The 27,500-nt window shown below is 46.1% G+C and overlaps 6 protein-coding genes across 6 annotated transcripts in view; 4 read left to right on the top strand and 2 right to left on the bottom strand.

Annotated features, from left to right (window-relative positions):
* Positions 1 to 6,260, bottom strand: part of LOC132464051 (copine-9-like) — a 42,967-nt gene extending 36,707 nt beyond the window's left edge. The window contains 3 exon segments of the mRNA XM_060060222.1: positions 2,382 to 2,422; positions 3,998 to 4,382; positions 5,457 to 6,260. Coding sequence (XP_059916205.1) covers positions 2,382 to 2,422; positions 3,998 to 4,077 — 121 coding nt within the window. The 5' untranslated portion in view covers positions 4,078 to 4,382; positions 5,457 to 6,260.
* Positions 1 to 27,500, top strand: part of LOC132463097 (proteasomal ubiquitin receptor ADRM1-like) — a 409,794-nt gene that overhangs the window by 258,807 nt on the left and 123,487 nt on the right. The window lies entirely within an intron of this gene.
* LOC132463270 (troponin C, skeletal muscle-like) overlaps positions 1 to 27,500 on the top strand; it is a 376,397-nt gene that overhangs the window by 165,827 nt on the left and 183,070 nt on the right.
* LOC132458723 (polycystin-1-like protein 3) lies at positions 6,405 to 10,108 on the top strand. Its single transcript, XM_060052994.1, has 2 exons — positions 6,405 to 7,165; positions 8,324 to 10,108. The coding sequence occupies exons 1-2, from the start codon at positions 6,593 to 6,595 to the stop codon at positions 8,732 to 8,734; spliced, it is 984 nt and encodes a 327-aa protein (XP_059908977.1). The 5' UTR covers positions 6,405 to 6,592; the 3' UTR covers positions 8,735 to 10,108.
* LOC132458729 (polycystin-1-like protein 3) lies at positions 12,543 to 15,850 on the top strand. The gene is made up of 2 exons (XM_060053007.1): positions 12,543 to 13,484; positions 14,066 to 15,850. The coding sequence occupies exons 1-2, from the start codon at positions 12,912 to 12,914 to the stop codon at positions 14,474 to 14,476; spliced, it is 984 nt and encodes a 327-aa protein (XP_059908990.1). The 5' UTR covers positions 12,543 to 12,911; the 3' UTR covers positions 14,477 to 15,850.
* The window catches only part of LOC132458737 (kelch domain-containing protein 8B-like), a 13,453-nt gene continuing 6,167 nt past the window's right edge, over positions 20,215 to 27,500 (bottom strand). The window contains exon 2 of the mRNA XM_060053018.1: positions 20,215 to 25,811. Within this exon, the coding sequence (XP_059909001.1) occupies positions 25,615 to 25,811 (197 nt within the window). The 3' untranslated portion in view covers positions 20,215 to 25,614. The remainder of the gene's footprint in view (positions 25,812 to 27,500) is intronic.

Here is a 27,500-nt window from a genome sequence, read left to right on the forward strand (position 1 = left end):
CCACTCTATTTCAACCTAGACAAACCAGAAAGGGGGCTCAATGTTCAAAACACCGGAATTGTCCTTTAACATAATACAGAGTCAACTCCGTCCACACGTAATACAGAGATAACTCAACCCACACATAAGAGTCAACCCGCCCAATACAGAGTCAAACTCCACCCAAACATAAGAGTCAACTCCGCCCACGCACAATACAGTCAACTGCGCCTACACAAAATACAGAGTCAAATCCGCCCACACATAATAGTAAACTCCACCCACACTAAATACAGAGTCAACTCCGCCCACACATAATAGTAAACTCCACCCACACTAAATACAGAGTCAACTCCGCCCACACATAAGAGTCAACTCCGCCCACACTAAATACAGAGTCAACTCCGCCCACACATAAGAGTCAACTCCGCCCACACATAATACAGTCAACTCCACCCACATTAAATACAGAGTAAACTCCGCCCACACATAAGAGTCAACTCCGCCCACACATAATACAGTCAACTCCACCCACATTAAATACAGAGTCAACTCCGCCCACACATAAGAGTCAACTCCGCCCGCACATAATACAGTCAACTCCACCCACATTAAATACAGAGTAAACTCCGCCCACATATAAGAGTAAACTCCGCCCCCGCACATAATACAGTCAACTACGCTCACACTTAATACTGTCAACTCCGCCCCAGTCAGTAATAAAGTTAAAGTCTAACTCACAAATCATGACGGAAGGACGCATCAGAAATTTGTCACACCGCTTCAAACCGCCTCGATCAAATAATGAATGACAGTTCAAAAGGGGGGAACTGCTCTGTAGAATATTGATAACCACAAACGCCTACATCTATAAACGCTCTTCTACATTTTGGATTAGTGGAGCTCAAACGTTTCGCTCCACAGAGCCTTAGGCTATTGGAGGACCTCCATCTTGTCCCTGGTGGACGGTTTCCCTCCTTCATCATGCCCGCCCCCACGTCGCTAGGCTATCCCTAGGCTATACCTATGCTAGGCTTTTGCTAATGGGAAGCCTGACCTTTTCCGCTACTTAGTAGCTCGGTGCTAACGAGCAGGCGAGAACAGCGGATACGGCTCTGGTAAACATGAAGGGAGGATCACATGCACTAATGTTTCACACACACACACACACACACACACACACACACACACACACACACACACACACACACACACACACACACACACACACACACACACACACACACACACAGGTGAGCAGCCAGGTATTCACTCAGGTTAGGGCTGCTCTAGACACATCGCTCATGGCTAGCAGGGCTACCAGCTCTCTCAAACACACACACACACACACACACGCACACAAACACAAACACACACACACACACACACACAAACACACACACACACACACGGATAAAGACAGACCCACACAAACACAAATATAGACATAGACACACAGATAAAGACAAACACACAGATACAAACACACGCACACACACACCCACACCACACACACACACACACACACACACACAGATAGAGGCACACAGGCACAAAGAGACGGACACACACACATTCACACACACACACACACACACACACACACACACACACACACACACACACACACACACACACACACACACACACACACACACACACAGATATTCACAGACACACAAAGATACATACACATGCACACAGACATACACACACAAGCACAGATAGACACACACACACATACACACACACAATCAGATGCTACAACTGTGTGTAAGCGCGTGTGTGTGTGTGTGGGAGGGCTCACCTCAGCAGCTAAATGTTTCCGTGCATGCAGCTCATTTGTCAGGGTGCTGAGGTTATGGATGGAGGTGTTTATGACCGGGAAGATCAGGTGCCCAAAGGTCACCTTCAGAGAGCAGGAAGTCCTGGTCCCACCCTAATGAATTCATCCGCCACCAAACAACAGTTTCCTCAAGATAGATGAGTCAGATAGAAGCTAGTGTGGGAAGAGAAGACCATTTGCCCCTAGTCTGACCATAACGACGAGAGGAAATGCATTTTAGAAGCGAGGCATTCAAATGTTTGGATTTTGATTAGAATCCCAACCGCAGGATAGGATTTATTGCATGATTTATGAGAGGCTGTATGCCCATATCCTCCAAGTATTCAATCTATACTGCAAATAGAAGGTTTAACCTCCGACTAGGCCCGCCCTTATTCGCCCTACTGCAATCGCTAGGACATTTATCAAATGAATCTATTGGATAAAAGTTTATACAGATGTGTCAGTCCCTCACATGACCTTAAAACATCCAGCACATCAAGGAGGGGGAAATAACATCAAGTCATTATCATAATGTCAGGCAAATGAAGATGCCTGAAGCTGGAAGTGGTTTTACCTGGATCAGATTTAGAGAAGGTGTCCACATCCAGGAGATGCCTGTTGAAACACAGATAGATCAGCTTATCAGCAGCACACCGCGTCAAAACGAACACACACACACACACACACACACACACACACACACACACACACACACACACACACACACACACACACACACACACACACACACACACACACACACACACACACACACATCAAAACACACACACACACACACACACACACACACACACATTAATACAGGACAACACACACACACACACACACACACACACACACACATCAAACACACACACACACACACACACACACACACACACACACACACACACACACACACCACACACACACACACCCACACACACATTAATACAGGACAACACACACACACACACACACACACACACACACACACACACACACACACACACACACACACACACACACACACACACCCACACACACATTAATACAGGACAACACACACACACACACACACACACACACACACACACACACACACACACACACACACACACACACACACCCACACACACATTAATACAGGACAACACACACACACACACACACACACACACACACACACACACACACACACACACACGCACAACACACACACATCAAAACATACACACAGCACAACAGTTACACCCACATTAAAACATACATCCCCACACACATACACACACACACACACACACACACACACACACACATTAACATGTCACAACATATACACACATAACTACGTATGTAAATTATCTATGTGTGACAGTCAGTAAGACATAGACAGACAAACAGACACACAGACAGACGGTCAGACAGATAGTCAGAGAGGCAAGTGTGTGTGTGTGTGTGTGTGTGTGTGTGTGTGTGTGTGTGTGTGTGTGTGTGTGTGTGTGTGTGTGTGTGTGTGTGTGTGTGTATTGGAGGAATGAGCAAACGGTGGATACGCATGCATTATCCCACACAGACACAAATATAACCCTAACGTACACACAGCCAAACATCCTCCCACACACCTACTACATACACGCAAACACACACTCAAATACACTCACAGTGTTACATATACACTATTACATATACACTATTACATATACACTCTCATACACTAACAGTATTATTACATGCTCACATACATTCACATGCTATATAGGCTACACTATTAGTATTACACAAATACTCAGTATTTACACAGTATTGTACACACACACACACACACACACACAATACAAATTAAGACAAGACATCACGTATCAGAAGACTTTTAAATGGGGTGCCTAATGCTTTATGGTTTATGCCAGCCTACGTATTGTGTATTACATCGATGGCTCTGAACCCAAACGACCCGACATGTCTTTCTGACCTGTGATTCCTTTCATCCGTGTGAGCCCAGGTGTGTGAGATTGTGAAGCCTACAGGTCATATCACATGTAAACCTACAAGTCATATCACATGTTAACCCGCAGGTCATATCACATGTTAACCCGCAGGTCATATAACAGGTTAAATGTGTGTGTGTGAGATGGTTTAGGTCGAGGTGGTGATAGCCAGCAGGTCATATCCCACCGACGGCTCTCCTACCGGCACGAGACGGTAACTTCTATCTTGGTGGCGGGAACCCGCGTGTTGAGGGGGTCGAACTCCCCTATCGAAGCCATCATCTTCAAGCCCCCACTCCGCCAATAATCATCCGCGGATAATCACCGATATCGATCAGGGTCTCCTGAGCGCCTCCATCCCCCCGTCTCCACCAGCGGTCGCGAACTAAGTTGGGCGGCGGGTCTGAAGTTGATCCGGTCCTCCGGTGCGTCCGATTACTGCCGCGAGCAGAGCGCAGAATGCGCGCGAGCTGCGCTCTCGTGCTGCTCGGCTCCGCGCGCACGACCCGCGAGCCCCCCCCAGGTGGGGATGGGGGGTGTTGGGTGGTACTCGTGGAGAGGGGTGGACGTCCGCGGTCCGCGTCTTCCTGATGGATCAAAGAACAGGTACACGTGCCATCACGTATCGTGGACTCCTCAACTTAGGGCTCCTCAATCGTTAAAGTTATGTTCTCATCGACGCCCCCCCCCCCCCCCAATATTTAATGCTCTTCTGTTCTATAATCTTTTGTCTCTCTCTCTCTCTCTCTCTCTCTCTCTCTCTCTCTCTCTCTCTCTCTCTCTCTCTCTCTCTCTCTCTCTCTCTCTCTCTCTCTCTCTCTCTCTCTCTCTCTCTCTCTCTCTCTCTCTCTCTCTCTCTCTCTCTCTCTCTCTCTCTCTCTCACAGGTATGTAAATGGCGTCCCTTTGTCATTATTTGCTGCCGACAGCAGCAGCAGTATGGGGTGGTAAACAGCCCATAACAAGCTCCCTGTAGGCCGAGTTCTGCAGGCGAGCTTCTGATAGGCCAGCGACACGCATCAGGATGCCGAATATCAGTTATTGATTAATACCTGATTAGCGGTGAAAGCATCCGTCGCATTCTTTGGTTTCTATTTCTCTACCATAAGTCATGAAGATCATTATATATATATGGGAGAAAGAGAGAGAGAGAGAGAGAGAGAGAGAGAGAGAGAGAGAGAGAGAGAGAGAGAGAGAGAGAGAGAGAGAGAGAGAGAGAGAGAGAGAATATAAGAGAGACGCGCACCCACACAAACACAGCAAGAGAGTGAGAGAGACACACACAGGCAGAGACAGAAAGAGTGAGAATAAGAGAGATAGACACGCAAACAAACACACTCACACATAGGCCTACATACAGAGACAGACAGAAATTGTAAGAGAGAGACACACACCCAGACAGAGAGACGCACACCGTGTGTGTGTGTGTGTGTGTGTGTGTGTGTGTGTGTGTGTGTGCGTGTGTTTGTGTGTGTGTTCACCTACAGATACTCTAATGTGTTTTAACAAATAAAGGGTTCAATAGATAAATATGTGTAACTTTATATATGGCACAAATATTATATATATATATATATATATATATATATAAATATATATAATATTATTAACATTATATATATATATGTAATTAGTTAATATTATTATATTCAGGCTTTGTACCTTCGGGTTCGGGGTACTGGGCGTCATTAGACCTTAATCAAGGCGTCCTCTATCCGGGCAGGGGCCCGGTCACTATGGGCTGGTCCATCGCTGAGCTCCGGATGGAGGTCATTGGTGAAACTGCGACACCTAGAGGACAACGTACCACAACACACCTCACAGGGCTCATAAACCGCGCATTAATCAAAGTCAAATTGTTTTACTGTCATTTGTGCAGAGAAAACGCAGGGTCCTTCTGTACATTGAAATTATTTTACGCAGGATGCAAAAAAAATGTGGTTACAGTGCAACATAATAAAAATATACATAAACATTAAAATGTGTTTAGTAATAGACGGACGGAGAGGGAGGACAGCAAGGGAATATGCTGATGAATTGAGACACTATTGTATTGATTGAAGCAGTCGTTTTGTGTTAATTAAGAGAAAGTGAGGCTGGAATATAGCTGGACAACACGACGTCAGTTATCAAGCTCTAACCAGTGTAAATAGACAAACTATTGCAGCAGTTTAGTATATAGTTAGTATTTCCCATTATACGGGTGCATCTCAATAAATTAGAATATTGTGTAAAAGTTAATTAATTCCCATAATTCCATTTAAAAAGTGAAACTCATTACACCCAATGTGAAATATTTCAGTCCTTTAATTGTATTAATTAAAAATATATATCTTATGTAATATTCAAACATTCTTAGATACTGAATTTTGGGGTTTTATGAGCTGTAAGCCATAATCATCAAGATTAATACAAATAAAGGCTTGAAATATTTCGCTTTTGGTGGAATTAATCTATATAATATGCGCTTGTGCACTTGTATAGTGACACAATGTACTACTCTATTGACTGTCATCCCGACCCTCCCCAGTAGATGCCGGTGTCAACATGAGGGAATGTCATCCTGAGCCTCACCACTGGAGGGCAATGGACGAGAGAATGTTGTTGTGAAACAGAAGGAAGACGCACACAGGAAGACACTCACACACATCACAGAGTAACACCGAGAAGACGGAAAGTTCCGAATGTTCACTAGTTTAAGGACCCTTACCTTTACTCTTTTTAGTTTAAGACCCCTCACGTTAACCGTCAGTTCCTGAACATTAATGATAGCCCTCTTCTTGTAGACCTCCTGACCCATGGACACCTCGGAACGTCGGGAAATCTACATCCCCCAAGACGCTCATGTGGGGTCCATCCCCCTCTGGACCATACCGGACCGGATCCTGGACCGGATGGGAGTCCCCCGACCCTCCAACAACCCCTCCTCCTCCAGCTCCCCCTCTCCGTCCCCGGAGGGGACTTGGATCTCCCCGGTGCTGGTCCGGAAGATGAGCCATGCTGCGGTCTCCGGGGACATCGACCCAACGGGGGGGAGCCCCTTTTGGGCCATGCGGAAAACACTCGAAGACACTCACGGTAGTCCGGTCGAAATCCCGTTAGTGACGTCGAACCGCCTGGCCCTCGAGGTGCTCCGGGATTTCCTACCTGGCGCACGGTTCTCCAACCTCACAAGTGGCCCCCGATCGTGCATCAGGTTACCTCGGGTGGCCGCTCCTCCCCTCCACCATGAAGCGGTGCTCGTCTACGAGGGCAACGTCTTCCTGTCCATCAGGAGGCCCAAGCGGAGGAGAGGAGGCGAGCCCTCTTCGGCACCCCCCACGGCTCTGTCTCCGAGTCCGGTCTACTCTGTCCCGGACAGCACAGCTGCGGTAATGTAACCTTCATAAACGGTCAATCGATGATTGACCAATTTCATTGATTTTGAATTATGACACAAAGGCCATCCCCATCCACTTTCTCCCCTGTCACAAAAAGTGTGTGGAGTACTAACAGATTGAAATTATGTTAGTGTCACGTGTAGGCCTTCAAGGCCCCAGCATGCAACACTACTGATACCACTGATGTTCACACCCCATCGTATGTTCTGTTCTGTTCATTTCTAATACATTGTTCATGCTAATTCTACCCTCTGATTCCAGTTTCTTTATTGTGTGGTCTTTCTCTGCTGACATTCATTCCTTAAGGCTTTGTAGTTATACTTGTATAACCATCTGATACTAGCCAAGAGTTAAGCATATTCATCTAGCAAACTATACCTACCTTGGAGTGTTACAATAGCCAATAATCATTTTATTCCATGTGTCCATCCAGGCAAATTGGTGGATCCAAATGTTATTAAAAAACAAACATACATATATGATGTAATTTCTTTGTAATCATCCAAAATAATGTTAAGTGTATGGGTATTTTTCCCAGAAGGCCACTGACTGTTCGATACGCGCGATCCATTGAGTGGGCAACGCGGCGTGTACTTAGTGGGCCGCGCGCCGTGTATTGAGTGGGCCGGTCTGACAGAAACTCCCGGGCCACTTTTTTCCCCCAGTCCGCCCCTGGGTAGACCTGACTGGTTCTCTCTATGATGGGTATAGTGCAGGGCTGTCCAAACTACGGCCCCCGGGCCAAGTGCGGCCCTTGATCCATTTTGAATTGGTCTGCAGCAAATTCAAAAAATATACTGGAATATGGCCCACACATTAAACTTGGCTTACCGGTATTACATATTAGTTTTAACACTAGTTATAGGAATTCATTATACAGTGGGTTCAACGCTATTACAGCAAGACCAACTCTAGGAAGACTGTAGTGGACACTTATTTCTGAGGTTTTGAAGCAGCCTCACCTCTTCCTGGTTTTAGAGCGAATTAAGATGATCAATTTGGTGTAAAATTAATCTGGTAAAAACATTATTACTTCTTCCCCGTGTTTTATTAGTTGGGTGAGTTCACACTCCATGTTTACCTAAGTACTGTTTTAATTATTACTTGGAACCTGCTGATCTAAACCCTCTTCTATCCCCTTTCCCACAGTCCATCGGAGAACCTCACCAGACCGAACGCACGCTGAGAAACTCTGGAGGACTACAAGTCCAAGAAGACACTGCTACTTCTCACCCAGTCCCAGAAGACCCTGCTGCTTCTCACCCAGTCCCAGGAGACCCTCATTCTCCTCATCAAGACCCAGAAGAAGAGTCTGAGGACACCCCCTCTGAGACCGCCAGCGCTCCCAACACAGACCACCCAGAAGCAACCAGCAGCCCCCAGTTTGGGGACCAGGACCACCCTAGTGTCTTTGTCCCGCCACATGAGGGCAGACTCGGATCAGCTCAGAAGAATTACAGAGACTGTGACTTCGAAGCGCTGGCACTGGACGAGAAGATCGCCCAGATGAAAGCGAAGCTCGTCGAGAGCGAAGCGGCTCTGAGGAGAGGCTGCAGCTGAAGGCCGCAACAGGACCTGTGCACAGGCCCGGCTCTGGGCATAGGCAGTATAGGCGAATGCTGCAGGCGCATCCAGGGACGTCCTTAGGGGGGGGTAAATTAGGATGATTCCAGGGGCGCAGCACTGGGGGGCGCCCCAGAGGACACTGGTGGTATTTTTTATGCAAAAAATAATTGTTTTTTTAAATTATTTTTCGGATTAAATCATCAAATTAAGGTGGTTTGTTTCGTTGTTTTGTTGTGGTTTGTTTCTCCATTTTTACAAAATCATTAGAAAGTCTTCACCCTATTATCACCCCTCTCGTTTGTCATTATTGGGTACAGCCCAAGTCTCACGCTACTGCAGAGCAAAGTAGCAGCAAAGTAGTAGGGACGTCCCTGGGCGCATCCATCCGCCGGGGGCGCCGAAAATATGGGATGTTTCTTTTTTTTTTATACTGTATTCATCTAACTTTAACTTGAATGTTTATACTTCTTAATACCAGTAGTTATGTCGAAACAAATATTAGACAACATAACATAACATGCAAAATAAAAGAGCGCCCTAGTTTCCATTTCCTCCGCGCCCCACAGTCCGCGACACAGTCTTCCCATAATGACCAATATTATACTATAGGTGTCCGGGAAGCCTAACCCAGACACGTCCACACAGAACGTCCCCAGATGTGCCCTCGTGACGTCAGACTCCTTCTGAAAAGACACGCTGACGTCACGAACAGAACGCCACTTGCGTTCAGCAGAGGTGAACGTTCAGTGGTTTGGGGAGGATGCCAAAAACATCGGGTTCTACCAATTCTTTCATTCAATTGGTGACTTATTTCAGTAACGGTGATATAAGGCATATTTACGATCATAATGACCACGTTTAAAACAAAAGAAAAGTGGTTTGGAGTTCACTGGCTCTTAAACATCCCAGTGCTCACATCACGCCTCCCAGCTGGAGGCGACGAGATATCCAAGCCCCGTAGGAACCATTGACCCCAAACCATGATCCAAGCTCACGTTTCAGCCTCTCGCTGCAGATCAGCGGTGACTCGCTTCCGTTGAACATAACTATCAAACCCACAAAGTGTCCGGACCAATCAGCGCAATGGGAAGGTATATGTTGGTACTCTTCGGATGTGCTGAGCTAAGCCGTTTCTCCAGATCTCAGCATCTGCCACCGAAAGTCTGCAAGACCTAAAGCGCACTCAGGGTTTTGAGGCGATGCCGGGTGTCACCACTAGGGGGCAGTATGACCCAGCAGGCGACACGATAAGAATATATTTTATAATATTCCGGTATATAGGAGGCGTTCCCTTCCCATAAGAGGTTATTCAAAATGTTAAGATATGTTTCCTTTACTTGGTTAAAAAATAAATATATTTGTACCTGGTTTTCTGTTTTGTTTTGGAAGGAGACCAAGCTTGAACAAATATAAGAAAGCAGAGGAGAAGAGGAAAGGAGGGGAGGCTAGAGGAAATTAGAGGAGAGGAGGTTAGAGGAAAGGAGACGAGGCTAGTGGAAAGGAAAGGAGAGCAGAAGTCAGGAGGAAAATGATAGGATGGGGGGGGGGGGGGGGGGATGGAAAGGGAGGAGATGTGAAGAGAAGAATCAGCCGAGAGAGAAGAATCTCTCTCTCTCTCTCTCTCTCTCTCTCTCTCTCTCTCTCTCTCTCTCTCTCTCTCTCTCTCTCTCTCTCTCTCTCTCTCTCTCTCTCTCTCTCTCTCTCTCTCTCTCACACACAGGTATGTAAATGGCGTCCCTTTGTCATTATTTGCTGCCGACAGCAGCAGCAGTATGGGGTGGTAAACAGCCCATAACAAGCTCCCTGTAGGCCGAGTTCTGCAGGCGAGCTTCTGATAGGCCAGCGACACGCATCAGGATGCCGAATATCAGTTATTGATTAATACCTGATTAGCGGTGAAAGCATCCGTCGCATTCTTTGGTTTCTATTTCTCACCTTAATACCATAAGTCATGAAGATCATTATATATATATTGGAGAAAGAGAGGGAGAGAGAGAGAGAGAGAGAGAGAGAGAGAGAGAGAATAAGAGAGACGCGCACCCACACAAACACAGCAAGAGAGTGAGAGAGACACACACAGGCAGAGACAGAAAGAGTGAGAATAAGAGAGATAGACACGCAAACAAACACACTCACACATAGGCCTACATACAGAGACAGACAGAAATTGTAAGAGAGAGACACACACCCAGACAGAGACGCACACCGTGTGTGTGTGTGTGTGTGTGTGTGTGTGTGTGTGTGTGTGTGTGTGTGTGTGTGTGTGTGTGTGTGTGTGTGTGTGTGTGTGTGTGTGTGTGTGTGCGTGTGTGTGTTTGTGTGTGTGTTCACCTACAGATACTCTAATGTGTTTTAACAAATAAAGGGTTCAATAGATAAATATGTGTAACTTTATATATGGCACAAATATTATATATATATATATATATATATATAAATATATATAATATTATTAACATTATATATATATATATATATATATATATATATATATATATTAGGGCTGTCAAGCGATTAAAATATTTAATCGTGATTAATCGCATTAATGTCATAGTTAACTCAGATTAATCGCGATGAATCGCAAATCTTTTTTCTATGCTAAATATCCCTTGATTTCTTTGTCCCATTAATTGTTCTCATTTTAATGCTCTGATCGACATGGAGAAGTGCATCGGCTTGCCTTGTGCAAATGTTTTTTTATTGATAACAACATTGGCATATACTGATCAAAGCAGGAAGATACAAAAAAAAGCCTATAGTGCAATTAAACGATGAACATACAAACATACTGCCTTGAACATAGCAGTCAGGCTACTGCTTCTTTGTTTTGAGCCAAAGAAAAATTATTCTTATTTTTTTTTTGTTCAAATATGAATTTGCGTTAATCGCGCGATAATTTTTTTTAACGTCGTTAAAATTGGTTTGCGTTAACGCCGTTAATAACGCGTTTAACTGACAGCCCTAATATATATATATATGTAATTAGTTAATATTATTATATTCAGGCTTTGTACCTTCGGGTTCGGGGTACTGGGCGTCATTAGACCTTAATCAAGGCGTCCTCTATCCGGGCAGGGGCCCGGTCACTATGGGCTGGTCCATCGCTGAGCTCCGGATGGAGGTCATTGGTGAAACTGCGACACCTAGAGGACAACGTACCACAACACACCTCACAGGGCTCATAAACCGCGCATTAATCAAAGTCAAAGTGTTTTACTGTCATTTGTGCAGAGAAAACGCAGGGTCCTTCTGTACATTGAAATTATTTTACGCAGGAGGCAAAAAAAATGTGGTTACAGTGCAACATAATAAAAATATACATAAACATTAAAATGTGTTTAGTAATAATAATAATAATAATAATAATAGACGGACGGAGAGGGAGGACAGCAAGGGAATATGCTGATGAATTGAGACACTATTGTATTGATTGAAGCAGTCGTTTTGTGTTAATTAAGAGAAAGTGAGGCTGGAATATAGCTGGACAACACGACGTCAGTTATCAAGCTCTAACCAGTGTAAATAGACAAACTATTGCAGCAGTTTAGTATATAGTTAGTATTTCCCATTATACGGGTGCATCTCAATAAATTAGAATATTGTGTAAAAGTTAATTAATTCCCATAATTCCATTTAAAAAGTGAAACTCATTACACCCAATGTGAAATATTTCAGTCCTTTAATTGTATTAATGAAAAATATACATCTTATGTAATATTCAAACATTCTTAGATACTGAATTTTGGGGTTTTATGAGCTGTAAGCCATAATCATCAAGATTAATACAAATAAAGGCTCGAAATATTTCGCTTTTGGTGGAATGAATCTATATAATATGCGCTTGTGCACTTGTATAGTGACACAATGTACTACTCTATTGACTGTCATCCCGACCCTCCCCAGTAGATGCCGGTGTCAACATGAGGGAATGTCATCCTGAGCCTCACCACTGGAGGGCGATGGACGAGGGAATGTTGTTGTGAAACAGAAGGAAGACGCACACAGGAAGACACTCACACACATCACAGAGTAACACCGAGAAGACGGAAAGTTCCGAATGTTCACTAGTTTAAGGACCCTTACCTTTACTCTTTTTAGTTTAAGACCCCTCACGTTAACCGTCAGTTCCTGAACATTAATGATAGCCCTCTTCTTGTAGACCTCCTGACCCATGGACACCTCGGAACGTCGGGAAATCTACATCCCCCAAGACGCTCAGGTGGGGTCCATCCCCCTCTGGACCATACCGGACCGGATCCTGGACCGGATGGGAGTCCCCCGACCCTCCAACAACCCCTCCTCCTCCAGCTCCCCCTCTCCGTCCCCGGAGGGGACTTGGATCTCCCCGGTGCTGGTCCGGAAGATGAGCCATCCTGCGGTCTCCGGGGACATCGACCCAACGGGGGGGAGCCCCTTTTGGGCCATGCGGAAAACACTCGCAGACACTCACGGTAGTCCGGTCGAAATCCCGTTCGTGACGTCGAACCGCCTGGCGCTCGAGGTGTTCCGGGATTTCCTACCTGGCGCACGGTTCTCCAACCTCACAAGTGGCCCCCGATCGTGCATCAGGTTACCTCGGGTGGCCGCTCCTCCCCTCCACCAAGAAGCGGTGCTCGTCTACGAGGGCAACGTCTTCCTGTCCATCAGGATGCCCAAGCGGAGGAGAGGAGGCGAGCCCTCTTCGGCACCCCCCACGGCTCTGTCTCCGAGTCCGGTCTACTCTGTCCCGGACAGCACAGCTGCGGTAATGTAACCTTCATAAACGGTCAATCGATGATTGACCAATTTCATTGATTTTGAATTATGTACTAACAGATTGAAATTATGTTAGTGTCACGTGTAGGCCTTCAAGGTAGACCTGACTGGTTCTCTCTATGATGGGTATAGTGCAGGGCTGTCCAAACTACGGCCCCCGGGCCAAGTGCGGCCCTTGATCCATTTTGAATTGGTCTGCAGCAAATTCAAAAAATATACTGGAATATGGCCCACACATTAAACTTGGCTTACCGGTATTACATATTAGTTTTAACACTAGTTATAGGAATTCATTATACAGTGGGTTCAACGCTATTACAGCAAGACCAACTCTAGGAAGACTGTAGTGGACACTTATTTCTGAGGTTTTCAAGCAGCCTCACCTCTTCCTGGTTTTAGAGCGAATTAAGATGATCAATTTGGTGTAAAATTAATCTGGTAAAAACATTATTACTTCTTCCCCGTGTTTTATTAGTTGGGTGAGTTCACACTCCATGTTTACCTAAGTACTGTTTTAATTATTACTTGGAACCTGCTGATCTAAACCCTCTTCTATCCCCTTTCCCACAGTCCATCGGAGAACCTCACCAGACCGAACGCACGCTGAGAAACTCTGGAGGACTACAAGTCCAAGAAGACACTGCTACTTCTCACCCAGTCCCAGAAGACCCTGCTGCTTCTCACCCAGTCCCAGGAGACCCTCATTCTCCTCATCAAGACCCAGAAGAAGAGTCTGAGGACACCCCCTCTGAGACCGCCAGCGCTCCCAACACAGACCACCCAGAAGCAACCAGCAGCCCCCAGTTTGGGGACCAGGACCACCCTAGTGTCTTTGTCCCGCCACATGAGGGCAGACTCGGATCAGCTCAGAAGAATTACAGAGACTGTGACTTCGAAGAGCTGGCGCGGGACGAGAAGATCGCCCAGATGAAAGCGAAGCTCGTCGAGTGGGAAGCGGCTCTGAGGAGAGGCTGCAGCTGAAGGCCGCAACAGGACCTGTGCACAGGCCCGGCTCTGGGCATAGGCAGTATAGGCGAATGCTGCAGGCGCATCCAGGGACGTCCTTAGGGGGGGGTAAATTAGGATGATTCCAGGGGCGCAGCACTGGGGGGCGCCCCAGAGGACACTGGTGGTATTTTTTATGCAAAAAATAATTGTTTTTTTTTATTATTTTTCGGATTAAATCATCAAATTAAGGTGGTTTGTTTCGTTGTTTTGTTGTGGTTTGTTTCTCCATTTTTACAAAATCATTAGAAAGTCTTCACCCTATTATCACCCCTCTCGTTTGTCATTATTGGGTACAGCCCAAGTCTCACGCTACTGCAGAGCAAAGTAGCAGCAAAGTAGTAGGGACGTCCCTGGGCGCATCCATCCGCCGGGGGCGCCGAAAATATGGGATGTTTCTTTTTTTTTTATACTGTATTCATCTAACTTTAACTTGAATGTTTATACTTCTTAATACCAGTAGTTATGTCGAAACAAATATTAGACAACATAACATAACATGCAAAATAAAAGAGCGCCCTAGTTTCCATTTCCTCCGCGCCCCACAGTCCGCGACACAGTCTTCCCATAATGACCAATATTATACTATAGGTGTCCGGGAAGCCTAACCCAGACACGTCCACACAGAACGTCCCCAGATGTGCCCTCGTGACGTCAGACTCCTTCTGAAAAGACACGCTGACGTCACGAACAGAACGCCACTTGCGTTCAGCAGAGGTGAACGTTCAGTGGTTTGGGGAGGATGCCAAAAACATCGGGTTCTACCAATTCTTTCATTCAATTGGTGACTTATTTCAGTAACGGTGATATAAGGCATATTTACGATCATAATGACCACGTTTAAAACAAAAGAAAAGTGGTTTGGCGTTCACTGGCTCTTAAACATCCCAGTGCTCACATCACGCCTCCCAGCTGGAGGCGACGAGATATCCAAGCCCCGTAGGAACCATTGACCCCAAACCATGATCCAAGCTCACGTTTCAGCCTCTCGCTGCAGATCAGCGGTGACTCGCTTCCGTTGAACATAACTATCAAACCCACAAAGTGTCCGGACCAATCAGCGCAATGGGAAGGTATATGTTGGTACTCTTCGGATGTGCTGAGCTAAGCCGTTTCTCCAGATCTCAGCATCTGCCACCGAAAGTCTGCAAGACCTAAAGCGCACTCAGGGTTTTGAGGCGATGCCGGGTGTCACCACTAGGGGGCAGTATGACCCAGCAGGCGACACGATAAGAATATATTTTATAATATTCCGGTATATAGGAGGCGTTCCCTTCCCATAAGAGGTTATTCAAAATGTTAAGATATGTTTCCTTTACTTGGTTAAAAAATAAATATATTTGTACCTGGTTTTCTGTTTTGTTTTGGAAGGAGACCAAGCTTGAACAAATATAAGAAAGCAGAGGAGAAGAGGAAAGGAGGGGAGGCTAGAGGAAATTAGAGGAGAGGAGGCTAGAGGAAAGGAGACGAGGCTAGTGGAAAGGAAAGGAGAGCAGAAGTCAGGAGGAAAATGATAGGATGGGGGGGGGGGGGGGGGGATGGAAAGGGAGGAGATGTGAAGAGAAGAATCAGCCGAGTGGGGGTGGAGAGGTTCAGAGGGAGGGGTTCAAGCCCCCCTCATCATCTCCTGCATGAGAAAGGGGGGGGGGGGGGGGAGCAGGCCAGCTGATTGTGGAAATTAACTCTTCTTTCCATCCATTCTGTCTTCTCCTTCTCTGTCTCTGCTTCTCTCCTCCTTCTATTCTCTTGTCTCTCCTCCCCTCTTCTCCTGTACCTCTTCTTTTATCTCCTCTCCATTCCCTCCCTCATCTCTCTCCTCTCATCGTCTCTTGTCCCCCCCCTTTTCTTTCCATTCCCTACCTCAACTCTCCTCTCCACTCTTCTCACTCATCTCTCCTCTATTCCCCCTCTCTTCCCTCTCCTCTCCATCACCTCCCTCATCTCTTAACTCCTCTCTCCCCCCCCCCTCCATTCCCTCCTCTTCTTCCTACCATTCCTGGTTTATCGTGGTGTTAAAAAAGACGAACGTCAGAAACACGAAACCCGTTTCTACATGCAGGGCTGGATGAAACAAAAGGTGTGTGTGTGTGTGTGTGTGTGTGTGTGTGTGTGTGTGTGTGTGTGTGTGTGTGTGTGTGTGTGTGTGTGTGTGTGTGTGTGTGTGTGTGTGTAAAAAACAAACAGTATTTTTTTAAATGTGAGAAATTGATTTGTGGTGCATAAATACAAATGGAAAACCCGTCATTACCAATTCCCTGATACGTGCCCAACATTTCCAGTGCTGTGCAATGATTCAAAGGATTATAAGTGGTTATTTAACCCTGGCTGTGGACACTGTTTATGCTCAATGTTCAACCAAGTCATCCATCTAAATGTTTCCCAGAATCCCCAGCGCTTGTGTGGCAGTCAATCAGCCCCTCATGTGATTGGTTTACGGCCTGCAGGCTGATGGTTGTGACTCTGAGGATGTACATGATGTAATTAAAATAATGGGACTAATGACCAAATATGGTAGAAGAGGGGGGGGATTGCCAATGTTGCTTGATGATGTCATCAGTACACAGCACATTCCAAAATGATGACGTGCGTGCGTGTGTGTGTGTCTCAACACATTTCCCAAACTATTTACCTTTCTAATGTCCTAGCTAATGTAACCAATAAGAAATCAATAAGACAGTTTTCTAAAGCTGATCCTATTCGACAGAACAGCGAGAATACTTGACAGAGAACACATAGCGTAGCTACAGCATAGTGCCGTGCCGCTCAAACGTAGCGCCACTCTAGCGTAGTGCCGCTCTAGCATAGCGCCGTTGCAGCGTAGCGCTGCTGTTGCGTAGCGCCGCTTTGATCCCCTCCGTTGGCAGTTGGGAGCCAATTTAAATTTGGAGCAAGTAAGTAAGACAACAGAGCAGAGATGTTAAAAAAACTAAGTTTGGCTTTTTCCCTGTCGCTTGGTGTGTTCGGCAATCATAGACTTAATAGTACTTGACACTAGGGAAAAAGTTTAAGCGTTTGGCAGGATGAATTATAAGAACACCAAGGTGTAAAGCGAAGATACGATAATAAGTTCTCAAAATGTAATAAAAATTGGTCACTGCTCATGTGAACGCCACATTAATTTGCTTTTTAAATCTGTGGGAATGATTCAACATCGAAACTGAAAATAATTCATAGGACATAAACTTTTAAAAACCATGTTGTAGACCTACACAGAAAGACCCAGCACACAATGTTTGTATGAATCAGAGCAGGAATCAAACACGAAAACTTTATAATTGGCATCAGAAAACCAGAGAAAACACAACACAATGAGAAGGAAAAATAAACCGCAAGAAATCGAAATGTCACCGGATATAACCTGTTAGCCAGCCTTTCACTCTCATAATAAAGAGCTCCAATCTCTCTGCCGGGGGAGACAGAAATCATTGCTCTTATTCTCGCCAGCTCTTAGCGGGATATGCCGCGAGAGGCTGTTGTAGTCAACTTAATTAACTGTGGACTTTTTTTCTGATGCTTTCGGAACCCCCCCGGACCCCCACAATGCACCCCCCCTGAGAGCACATATCTGGGCTCACACACCCCGTGGCGGTCCCCCACAAGAGATGCAGTCTCCCGGGAGCTAGCTAGGTGTGACGGTCCTCCAGTAGGACAGAGTCAGGGACTGGCCCACCTCAGGTCCCCCCCTCCACCTCATGGGATATGATACAGAAAACTAGGTTGTTCTATCCCAGCCAAAAAGGACTATGTTTGATTTACCTTTGCACAATCTATCCATAGGCATCCCTGACCCCTACCTGCTCCTTAATGACCAGTCTCTGAGTCTGTACTGTCTAACCTCTACCTGCTCCTTAATGACCAGTCTCTGTTCTGTCTATCCCTTACCTGCCCCTTAATGACCTGTCTCTGGACTAACTAACCCCTACCTGCTCCTTAATGACCTGTCTCTGTACTGTCTAACCCCTACCTGCTCCTTAATGACCTGTCTCTGTTCTGTCTATCCCCTACCTGCCCCTTAATGACCTGTCTCTGTACTCTAACCCCTACCTGCTCCTTAATGACCTGTCTCTGTACTGTCTAACCCCTACCTGCCCCTTAATGACCTGTCTCTGTACTGTCTAACCCCTATACCTGCTCCTTAATGACCTGTCTCTGTACTGTCTAACACCTACCTGCTCCTTAATGACCTGTCTCTGTACTGTCTAACACCTACCTGCTCCTTAAGGACCTCTCTCTGTTCTGTCTATCCCCTACCTGCTCCTTAATGACCTCTCTCTGTTCTGTCTAACCCCTACCTGGTCCTCAATTACCTGTCTATGTACTGTCTAACCGCTGCTTGCTCCTTAATGACCAGCCTCTGTACTGTCCAACCCTTACGCGCTCCTTAATTACATGTTTCTGAATCCACTGAAAGTCCCTTGGGTTAAAAACCTCTGCTACATTAGTGTATAATCTCTATCTCTCTCTGTTCCTCTGCCTCTGCCCCTCTCCTTTCCCTGTCCCCTCTCATCTCCCCCTCAGGGGACTCCAGGCTTTACAGAGGGATAAGGAGACTTCTGTTGGGCTCAAGTGTACAGCTTCACCAGACGTGTCTGAGTGGAGAGACTGAGCGAGCTGAGACTGTGTGTAATTGGGATAAATCTCTAAATGTCCACCTGGCTCAAATCTGAGGGAACCCGGCCCAGGACTGCTGTCTCATGAGACCGTCCGGATCTCTGAGTCCCAATCCCAGTCCTCCACGGACCAATCAGTACCTCCAGTTCATAGAGTTAGACCGTGGCGAGCCTTGATGAACAGCCATGGAAGGGGTCCATGGCTGTTTCAAGGCCTTCCTGTGCAGATAGAGAGTGGTTGAGTTCAACAATCCTCTATGTACTACATACATCATGAGCCGGGTTTGTTAGAGTTGTTCCGATACCGCTACCAGTATCGAAAGTTCCTGAAGTATCGGGTTTTAGCCAATATACTAATGCAAGCCAATCCGATTCCATCACATGACTAGCTCGTTTAGTACACAGGCAGAGAACATCACAAACAAGTGCGGTTGTATTGCATTCGTTAATGGTCGGAGCAAGAAAGTCGGAATTGGAAATGCGTCTTCTCCGAACTATGTGCGTTTGAGCTACCAAGTTGAAAAAAAATGTCAACAGTAAGAGAACAGACTATACATTGCTGCCATCTTAAGAGAACCCTTCAATAAGTGCTAATAGTGGTTATAACGCTAGATGCTGTATCAGTATATGCTCAGTATCTGCCGATACTCAGGATGAGGAATCAGAATCGGGAAGGAAAAAATGTTACAGGAACATCTCTCGGTTTTCTACGACTGGTGGATTTCCGACTGCAGAGTCATTAAAGACAGAGTCGTTGAAGAGTGGACAACCTGGGACAACATGGAGAAGGGCTGTTTGGCTGTGTGACTGATAGTCATCAGTCGTCAAATCTCAATTGCATTTCCTGTTTATGATTCACAGATGAAACCTGGTTTCAAAGCCCCTCCGGCAACCACTTTAAGCTGCTTCTCGGGCTTTGTACATAGCCTATTGGTACATCGGGAACCATGGCGATAGATGAGAACACGGGGACATTTAGGGAGCGAGGGCAAGTGGAACCGCTACAGGATGAGTAAGGAACACAGCCTTCTTTCCTTCTGCGGTTCTCCTCTCGCACGCATCAAACGTTTGTCAAAAGGAAACACAGAGGCACAGGCTCTGACAGCAAGTCAAAATAGTTTATTGTGGAACAGAGTTCATAGTTGAGGCACAACCTCACACTTAATATAGGCACTGAACTACTGAACGGGAGAGACGATCACAGACGTTTGTCTGTAACAACGAGATCCGAGCAGACTCACCAGCCCATGGGCTGATCGGTAGCCATAAACACCCCGTCAGACCCCACCTTCCCCGGACTCTAGTCGTGTTGCGGCTGTCGCAAAGTGCAGCGCAAAACAGAGTTCACGCAGGGAAAGTGAATTGCGTAAAACAGCAGTTTCCGAGTTTAAGAGTTTGGTAAACATACGTTTGTTTCGGGCCAATAACGTGTCATTAACCTCAGAATGAATGATCTCTTCTGTACACCACTAGTATCGTACCAAACACAGCCTGATTTCACAATAGTCAAATACACTGGGGAAAAAGGATTATTATAAACGACACACATTTTGCGTTAGAGTTGGTTGTTCAAATATTCTCACCCCGAAAACTGAATGAGAGGAGAATCTTTATTAGTATGGTCATGGTCATGTGATATTATTATTGTTAATTATTATTGATTGGTTTCCCAATAATGTTGTATTCAATGAAAGTATGTGAAGTGATCATGTGGATCTCTGCTTGTTTAAATTATTACAAGGGCCCCTGACAGAATTAGCTTAGTAGTGTAGTCACACTAGTATAAATATATATTTAAAGAAATATTTTACGCTTAGATCTTTGAAATGTCTCCTTCCACACAGACACACACCCCTAAACCAACACATCTCGTCACGTACATCAAATTCAGCTTCACCATAAGTACAGACACAACATTTGAACGTTGATCCATCGAGCTGAAAAGCACATCATAACATCAACCCAGTTATAAAACAACACATTGCTTTAAACCTCTTTCTTTAGAAAGAACCAGTGCACAACAGTGAATTTATCTAACTCTTAACACATTGCGAGTAATTTTTCCAAAATGTCTGCACAAATTTGTTAGTGTCCAACACAAAACATGAAAATAGTACAACATAATAAGAATGAAACAAATAAACCGTAGAACAATCTAAAAGTCACCACATGTAACATGTTAGCTAGCATTTCACTTAGAAACAAACACGCACAGTTAAACAATACTATAAACTGGAGGGCGAACACAAAATAAAATGTAGCTATTTACCAATGTCTCCTACAATGTCCCCAACTAGCATTTTGAAGCTGTATGTATTAAAAAAAACACATGAAGTTAGGCTATGCTAATTAAACGTTATTTTAACATCTATGCTACCTGTGGGTGTTGCTACCTGGGGGCGTTGCCACGGTTCCTTCCAGTTGCCTGGAAAACAGAGTTCCAAGTTCCGTCCCCGCAAACAAAAAACACAAAGGAGAGGCTTTCCATGGTTCAAAAATAACACAGTTCTGACACAAGCCTCTGACTTATTTGATCAATTTGAATTATAAACACTGGTTGGTTGCCATGAGAAGTTATATCTTTGCTCCCGGACCTGAGTCTGTTAACGTCTTGAGGAAAAGAGCGGGAAAAGAGTCTGAAAGAGCGGGAAAAATAGTCTACCTATCAGAAGGCCTGTGAGGTAATGGGTGATGGGTAATGAGTACAAGTTAACTTGTCACCCAATACAAACCAATGTTCGGCTTGATCACTTTCTTAAAACAACATAATTAATTTGTAATTTATGTGAATTTACTCAATCCCATCACAGGTATTGCTTCTTACCATAATGTGAGAATTTGAACTGTATGTAAAGAGATATCTCAGAGAAAAGTAGGTGTAAAGTTCATCCTTTTGGTAACTTTTTTACGTGGAAGCTGTACAAACTCTGGTCCGAGTCCTACGCAGGTCTGCGGAGCCTCTAGAGCACTGAGTCATTCAGTTGTACAGCTCTTAAAGCTGAGTCAGAGAGACAGATAATGAATTACCGAACCGAGGAAAACAGTGGCTCCTCTTCTTCAGGGATCAATAGGGTCGGAAAACAGACAGATGATACATGTAGATGAGGCTACACACACACACAAACACACACACGCACAAGCTCAGAAACTAGGAATCCTGGTAAATCCATTGCAACCCCTGAGACATGAACATTCTGTCGGATCTATAAAAACCTCGGAGCGATGCCCTTTCCCGCCTCTTCCTCCTCGTTGGACGATGACACAATGTGGTTTGTACGATTCGGATGACATTTTTCTCAATTTGTTGGAGTTGTCCAGTTTCATTTGGAGCAGGCCATCGCAAAATTACGGGAATTGTATTTGGAGGTGACAAGCAGACGCAACAACACAGGGTTCGTGCACCCGCACACGCACACAAGACCACACACTGTAACTTGATTCAACCTTGCAGTGATGGCTGGCAAAGAGGAGCAGAATGATTAACTTGGTGTCCTCCATCGTGTGTGTGTGTGTCTTCCATTGTTTGTTTGAGGGACAGTTGGATTTAAAGAAAAGCCCTCTCAGCATTCTGAGATTGGTGTTTTGTTGTCAGGGCTCCAATCGGTTATCTCTCCCCCTCTACTGTCATTATCCGTATCTCTCTTTCTTTCACGCACCCTTTGTCACACATTCAATCTCCTGCTGAATCGACGGCTGAAGAGGCCCTGGCCGTGAGAATAGACAAGAAACAAAACCGGTTTGAAATACATCAGGATGGACAGAGAACCGAATACTGTACGCACTAATTGTATGTTGTACGTCCTTGAACCTAAAATTAGTAGCATCTTATCCTAGCTATCTTCGTTGTATACAGGGAATGGGTTAACCTTGCAATTGTTTGTGCTTGGCACTTGGCTCTATGAACATCCTTACTGTACCTACAGCGATATATGGTTGATCATAGTTCTTCTGACAAATGTACTGATTGTAAGTCCCTCGGGATAAAAGCATCTGCTAAATGCCCTAAACGTAAATGTAATAAGGGAGCATTATACGAGTGTTTCGAACAGCGTTTCAACGCTGCTGGAAATACTAGCATGACGCTCCCTCAGTATCCCGTTCTCCCCAAGTCTTTCCCCTGCATGTAGCCAGTGCAGTGTTACATGTCACACAGCCCCTGAATAAACCCATTAGCTCTGCAGTACACACTCCCTGGACGCGGTCGGCTCCTCAGTGTCCTGCTGGACTCCCAGTCCGTCTGGCGCCGTGGCAACGGGCCGTGCCAGCACACCGTCGGAGAGGGGAGCTAACTAGCGTTCCGCGTTCCTCGCTCCTTGCCGGACTTATGGACACTCTGCGCGGGGGGCGGGATAATTGGCTCTCGCCGTGTCAAAGGCCAGCGGCGTCGGGTTTGCACTAAACGCCGAGAAGCGCTGGGGGATTTCTTTTTGAGGCGTCATTAAAGTGAGTCTCAAGACAGCCTCGAGATTCTGGACGAATAATAAAAAAAAAGTAACGACGGTGAGTAGCGTTTCGTAGCTCGGCGTACGTCAACATGGGACGCGGGATAACGAGGTCTCTCGAAACCCCATCGGAATGTATTCAGACAAAGAGGCAATTCGGGAAAAGATTGTTCAGAACAGAGTCGGTGCAACCCAGATAATGAGTCCTTTGTTTGTGCTGCGCGGAAAGAGCAAAGAGAGAGAGGCGATAATTGACCAAGTACTTCTTGACTTAGAACAAACTACATTTTGTGTCACTACTTTCCTCCCTGCTGCTTCCACTGCATGGCTGAAAGTTTAAAACAAATACGCCAAGACTTTGGATTTTGGTCGGAGGTTATGTGTACGTGGTACAGCCGTGGCTCACCGGGAGCATGAAAACTAAGACTGCTTCGTTAAGAGATCAGACCTTTCCCGTTTACCTCTTAAATGCAACCACGCAAATGCATTTCAGTTCCCTGTACCCTGCGCTGACGTGATAATCTGAGCTAGCTGATGACCAGCTGTAGACGCTACCCTCCTGCATTTGATTTTTGATTGGCAGTTGAGGAGGTGAATGTTTTTTGCCAATGGGCAATGAGAAGGGCAGCATCCACTCTCCCACTGAATAACTATAGCTCACGTCTCCATGGTGATAAAACAGATTTGAGACTCACAGGATGACGTTGTGGATGGAGGTGGTGACATGGTGGCGGTGGTGGTGGAGGTGGTGGAGTAATCTTCTGCTATCTTCTGCCGTCCAGCTGCCTCAGCCCATGTAATCACGGGATTTAACCACATACCCTCATTTTACACACAACAGCAGCGGGCAAAAAGAAAGACACAACAACTACACACGTCACGCAGCCCAGAACGCGAGAGGAAGGGCTTAGAAGAGGCTCTGAGGTCCACCCAGAGCGGGAAACAGATATGGCCCTGTGTTCCTTTAAGTATCCAAGAAGTACCCTGCTTTTATTTTGAAAAAACTATTACTGTTCAAAAGGCATGTTGTCGCTGCAGGCGCTGCATGTGTGTGTGTGTCCTCGGGTTTGTGTGTGTCTGTTCTTGTGTGTGTGTTCTTGTGTGTGTGTCTGTTCTTGTGTGTGTGTGTGTGTGTGTGTGTGTGTGTGTTTTGTCATGTGTGTGTATTTGTTCTCGTGTGTGTATCCTCGGGTGTGCGTGTGTCTGTGTGTGTGTTCTCATGTGACTGTGTGTGTGTGTGTGTGTGTGTGTGTGTGTGTGTGTGTGTGTGTGTGTGTATGTTCCTTTGTGTGTGTGTGTGTGTGTCTGTTTGTGTGCATGTGTGTGGTAGTTGTCTCCTCTGATTTCCCCAGAGAGTGTTAACAGTCTGCTTTCTGTCTTTTCTTCCGGCCCTCGCTCCCCTCTGCTCCCAGGGAGCCCAGCCTGCTTTGTGACTCATTTTGGGCTTGAAAACAGCAAAGTGGACCCGACTGCTCAAAGCGTTCCCGGTCAGAAGACAGAAGCCTTGGGTCCATTAGGGAACAGGTCTGTGTTGGAGAGGAGATCTCAGAGTGTACATTGGACCACGTCAACACCCCGTGCGTTTAGTTCTGTGCACGAGTCCAGGGGGTGTGATGTGGTGTAGCACGCACACAGTACAGAGGTGTAGACCAGGCTCTGAAAGAGAAGGTGAAAGTTTCCCACAATGCTTTGCGTCCACCGTCCCAACGAGCCAATCAGCACGCAGACAGTACAGAGCTATAGACCCGGCTCCGAAAGAGAAGGTGAAAGTTTCCCACAATGCTTTGCGTCCACCGTCCCGACGAGCCAATCAGCACGCAGACACTACAGAGCTGTAGACCCGGCTCCGAAAGAGAATGTGAAAGTTTCCCACAATGCTTTGCGTCCACCGTCCCGACGAGCCAATCAGCACGCGGACAGTACAGAGCTGTAGACCAGGCTCGGAAAGAGACGGTGAAAGTTTCCCACAATACCTTGCGTCCACCGTCTCAACGAGCCAATCAGCAGCCACCGTGGTGCATCCTGTAGGGTTACCGCTCTCCGGCGGGCGCGGTGGGCGTGGTCAAACGTTCTCCTGGAGGCAGAGGGCCTCCACAGCGTCGCTGGGGCCCTGGGCCACGCCCCCGATGACCAGGAGCATGCTGGGAGTCTGCACGGAGGCGGAGGAGCAGCGCGCCGTGGGCATGGGCGGCAGGTACTCCCAGCGCCGCTTCCCGGGGGTGTAGCTCTCCACCGAGCCCAGCGGAGAGGGCTCGTTCCCTGGGGAGAGAGAGGCAGTTAGCGCCCTGGAGCTCAGGGGGGAGGAGTGATCAGACGTTGCACTCTTTTGGGGAGTGTAGTTTTGTTATTTGAGTTATGTACTCTTTATGGAATTATTCTGAGCCGCTTTGGATAAAAGCATTTAGAACAATAAGTTACAAATATTTTTTTTTATGATAAGCATATTTTAATATATACTTATTTTATTTAATTACAGCATTGCTACCAGCCAACAACTCATTCATAGAGATAAGTACATCTTTCGTTCATAGTCAGTGAGTAAGATATAAATGGGAGGGTCCAACAGTTGACTCTTGAGTGCTTCTCAAGAGTTTAAGACATCAAAACAATAAAACAGAGTAGACAGAAGGCTACTTGAGAAGATCTCTGCTTCCTCTCTTCTCATTCATCCTCCCAACACAACAGCCACTCGTCCCTTTGTTATGGTGTTGCATTCTTCTTCTGTTTCTATGCTTGGCTGCTTTATCACATAAATTAATAAGGGATTAATAAGGTGTAAATTCATGTGAGGAATAACTCTGCTCTCTATTTGAAACAGGACTCAAGGTGGAAATTCACATCTGCGGCCAATGGCCAACTGTCACTACCTGTGAATGAACACACACACACACACACACACACACACACACACACACACACACACACACACACACACACACACACACACACACACACACACACACACACACACACACACACACAGGTGAATGAATACACATGCATACACATACAGCCAGATGCACACGCACACATACACACACACACACACAGTGAATGAATACACATACACACGCACTCACACAGAAACCTGCACACACACACACACACACACACATGCATAAACAGACAGGTGCAGTGGGAATGAGCTACACCGGGATGTCATTGTAACTCCACATCAGTTCACTGACTCCATAGATTAAAACAATAGGGAACACACACACACACACACACACACACACACACACACACACACACACACACACACACACACACACACACACACACACACACACACACACACACACACACACACACACACACACACACACACACACACACGTACACACGTACACACGTACACACACAGCCTCTTGGGCAGATGTGACTTATGCTTTCATGTTGGAAGGAGAACAGAAATGACAGACACACACAGACAGAGACACACACACACACACCACACACACAGAGAGACACACACACACACACACACACACACACACATACACACACACACATGTATCAGAGGACATCAGTCTCCACCCTATAGCTGTCACAAGGACACCAAACCCAGCGTTGACATAGAACGGTTTCAACTGCCGCTACAAAAACCAAGCGGTAAACAACAACAAAAGCGTTTTGTGCTGAAACAGTTTTCTAATCAAAGTGTAGTGTGTGATGTGGTCACGTGGGCGCGGTGCGTGGATGAGAAGGCCCTGCGGCGCCAGCCACACAGATCTGCAATTCAAATGATCGGCAGATGCAAACGGAGAGTCCATAAAACAGACGGCCTGCTCTGGTTTCTGTCCTAATCTCTGTTCAGGTTTCTCCGTCCTAGTCTCTGTTCAGGTTTCTCCGTCCTAGTCTCTGTTCCGGTCTCTCTGTCCTGGTCTCTGTTCCGGTCTCTCTGTCCTGGTCTCTGTTCCGGTCTCTCTGTCCTGGTCTCTGTTC

The sequence above is a fragment of the Gadus macrocephalus genome, chromosome 1 (genome assembly GCF_031168955.1).
Source record: "Gadus macrocephalus chromosome 1, ASM3116895v1".
Lineage (NCBI taxonomy): Eukaryota > Metazoa > Chordata > Actinopteri > Gadiformes > Gadidae > Gadus > Gadus macrocephalus.

Excerpts from the sequence above, each read along its gene's own strand:
- LOC132458723 (XM_060052994.1), top strand. The coding sequence starts at position 6,593 with ATGGACACCTCGGAACGTCGGGAAATCTACATCCCCCAAGACGCTCAT. Across the intron at positions 7,166-8,323 it reads TCCCGGACAGCACAGCTGCG|TCCATCGGAGAACCTCACCA; the intron begins GTAATGTAACCT and ends CCTTTCCCACAG.
- LOC132458729 (XM_060053007.1), top strand. The coding sequence starts at position 12,912 with ATGGACACCTCGGAACGTCGGGAAATCTACATCCCCCAAGACGCTCAG. Across the intron at positions 13,485-14,065 it reads TCCCGGACAGCACAGCTGCG|TCCATCGGAGAACCTCACCA; the intron begins GTAATGTAACCT and ends CCTTTCCCACAG.